Consider the following 2,857-nt stretch of genomic DNA (forward strand, 5'->3'; position numbering starts at 1 on the left):
GTCGGTTACAGCGCCAGAGATGCCGACGCGCCCCCGCCCCTGCCGCCGGGCTTTGGGCGCAGCCGGGGTTCGGCGCCAGGCGTGGCTGCAGCGGGCCACTGCGATGAGGAAGCTGACGACGGCCGCGGGCGCGGCCGCAGCCCCAGCCGTGCGTACGGCCGCCAAAGCCGCGGCGGCGGGGACGAAGTCGGCCACATGGGTGCAAGCAGCAGCCCCGACGGCGCCGAGCGCGACCGCCGGACCGCTCACGGCCCAGGCCCAGACGCTCGCGGGCGCATCAAGAGCCCCAGCCGCGCCATGCGCCGCAGCGCAAGCAGGGACCGCGGCCGAAGCAGCCACGAGGCGCGGACGCGCGAGCGCGCCGACGGCGACAGCGATGGCAACATGGCGTATGAGCAGGACAGGGGGTCCGGCCGCCGGCCGCTGGACGCGCGGCGGCCGCGTAGCGCGGGCGGCGGGGGTGGGGCTGGCCGGGGCGGCGGCGATGAGTCGAGCGGGGGCGGTGAACGCGAGGGCAAGACGCGGGCTCACAAGCTGCCTCGCAGGGAGGACTCTGTGCCGCAGCAGCAGGAGGGGCACGAGCGGCACGAAGACGAGGGCCATGCGCATCCCCCGCAGCAGGAGCAGCAGCAGGAGCAGCAGCAGGAGCAGGAGCAGCAGCAGCAGCAGCAGCCCTCTTTCGAGGACCTCGCGTGGCTGACAGACCAAAACCCCACCTCAGGGGTGAATCACCTGCTGGACATCAGCGAGGCGTGGCGCGGGCCCCTGCCCCCGCCCCCCGGGCTGCTGGACGCCGTCACTGCCAGGCAGCTGCGCGGCCAGCTCCGGGCGAGAGCAGAGCGGGTCGATCTGAAGAGCTTTGATGAGGCCCGGCGGCGCTTTGCAAACAGCTCAGTCGAGGTTGTGCTCGAGGTCGAGGTGAATCACAAAGAGCAGGGCCCCAGTGTGCAGGCTGAGCTTGTCAACGGCGGCCCCAACGTGCGGCTTAGGCTGGCTGGTCGGCTCAGCATGTGGTCTCTGTACAAGTTCAAGCTCAACACCATCCTGCAGGTGCGCGTTTCAAGCTCCACCACATCATGCGCTTAAACCGCTGGTGTCCTGATAAGCCTTCAGCTGCACGCTGCCTTCGTTGCTGGCGCGCAGCCGCCCGCCATCCGCGGCGACAAGATTGCCGGCTAACTCACTCAATGCATGCCCGGGCTCCCACCACCACTGCCAGGGGCGGATGGTCAGCGTCGCGACAATGTGCACCACAAGGAGTGGCGCGAAGCACCTGGCGTGCTTGTACCTTTTGCAGCATATGTATAGCCCCGCCAAGATCCGCAACTCCGGCCTGCGCGAGTACATCCCTCCTCCGGACCTGGGGCGCTCTGATGACAGCGTAGTCGTCAGCCACATGGGCCAGGCGATGGGGGGCGCACGCCTGGGCCTGGCGCCTGCAGCGGCGCCTGCTCACCAGCAGCAGCCGCCGCAGCCGCAGCAGCAGCAGCCGCAGCAGCAGCAGCAGCAGCAGCAGCAGCAGCAGCAGCAGCAGCAGCAGCAGCAGCAGCAGCAGCAGCAGGGTGCACTTTGGAAGGGCGCGGTTGGTGAGGACAATATTCTAATGGAGGACGTGGGCAGTGTTTGACATCCGACTGGCAGCTGCACGGCAGGGTCTTGGGATCGGGGAAAGAGTGATGTGACCACATGCATCGCATTGTCGCAGGGATTGGTGTAACTTCGAGCTGGCCGTTTCAGGTTGGCCCCCATCAAGGTGGCTGGATGCTCGGACAAAGATCAGGGATCTCTCTCAGACACGCACCACCATGCAGACGTGTTGGCGGGGGATTGGGGGTAACTCTCGTCGCCCTCCTCTCCCCCCCTCCCTCCGCTTGCAAGTTGGAATGGGGGGTGTGCGGGTCGGTGGGGTGGGGAGGGCGCGCCAGTGGCGGGGCGCATCGGGGCCGGCGGGAAGCGCAAATAGGTTGCGTGGGGTGTTTGGTTGCGTCGGGCAGGGTCCCCAGTCTAGCCCTCGCCCGCCCCCGGCTTGAAAATTGTGTGCAGCGTGAATTGCGTACACAAAGCAGCACACGACACTTGCAAGGGTCCCAATATCATACAGGATGCGACAAATCAGCGTTGACAAACCCGTAGGTCTGCTGGGATTAGCTTGTTGTGATGATGTGCTTGTTGTGATGATGCCAGCAGCAGAGCACCAGTCCCGCTGGTCTTCGCAGTCAAAGATTGGCAGCCCCGTTTGGCCCGCAGTATTAAAACCGGCAGTATGGCAACTGATTATACAAATTAAATTGTTCGATTAACTTGCGATATTCGTGATTGGCTTCGTGTGCCTGAGAACCGCCCTTGCCAGCTCTGCCTCAGCGCAGCCTCGTCTCGTAGCGACACCATACGACATGGAGATATATTTGATGACTAAATTGAAAACATCACGCCCGAGCATGCATCGTGGTGCTGGTGTGCTCCTTGCGCAGGTCCGTGCTCGCATGCTGTGTTGCGGACGGCAAATACGGTAACCCCGTGTGGTGTGCAGCTGAGTGATGCAGCATCGCGTGTGAAGATATCTGCTGGATGCCTTGAACAGATGCACTGCTCGGGAAAGGGGATGCTGCTGTGCTGTGCGGCGTTGCAGCACCCCGTTGTTGCGCGCCTGCTGTGCCGTGGCACGCCACTTGCGCTTGTTTTCGCAGGCTCGTCACCCCCCTGCTGATCCAGCAGAACACCCGCGGGGCGGCTCATTTGTGTGCGGACCTGGACTCAGCCGCTGCACACGGGCACTCGGTGAGCTGAGCTGCCGGGCCGTCCCAAAGAGGCAAACGGGGAGGGCGCGGGCGCCCCCCCCCCCCAGCAGCAGCAGCAG

General features: G+C 65.1%; 2 protein-coding genes across 2 annotated transcripts in view; both read left to right on the forward strand.

Annotated features, from left to right (window-relative positions):
- MNEG_13928 (hypothetical protein) overlaps positions 1-1,179 on the forward strand; it is a gene marked incomplete at both ends in the record, with an annotated part of 3,709 nt that extends 2,530 nt beyond the window's left edge. Inside the window, 2 exons of the mRNA XM_014037599.1 lie at positions 257-1,050; positions 1,144-1,179. Coding sequence (XP_013893053.1) covers positions 257-1,050; positions 1,144-1,179 — 830 coding nt within the window. The remainder of the gene's footprint in view (positions 1-256; positions 1,051-1,143) is intronic.
- Positions 1,180-1,300: 121 nt separating this feature from the next.
- On the forward strand, positions 1,301-1,627 carry MNEG_13929 (hypothetical protein; the record flags this gene model as incomplete). Its single annotated transcript, XM_014037600.1, has 1 exon — positions 1,301-1,627. The coding sequence occupies one exon, from the start codon at positions 1,301-1,303 to the stop codon at positions 1,625-1,627; it is 327 nt and encodes a 108-aa protein (XP_013893054.1).
- Positions 1,628-2,857: the final 1,230 nt, after the last annotated feature.

The sequence above is a fragment of the Monoraphidium neglectum genome (genome assembly GCF_000611645.1).
Source record: "Monoraphidium neglectum strain SAG 48.87 unplaced genomic scaffold scaffold04139, whole genome shotgun sequence".
Classification (NCBI taxonomy): domain Eukaryota; kingdom Viridiplantae; phylum Chlorophyta; class Chlorophyceae; order Sphaeropleales; family Selenastraceae; genus Monoraphidium; species Monoraphidium neglectum.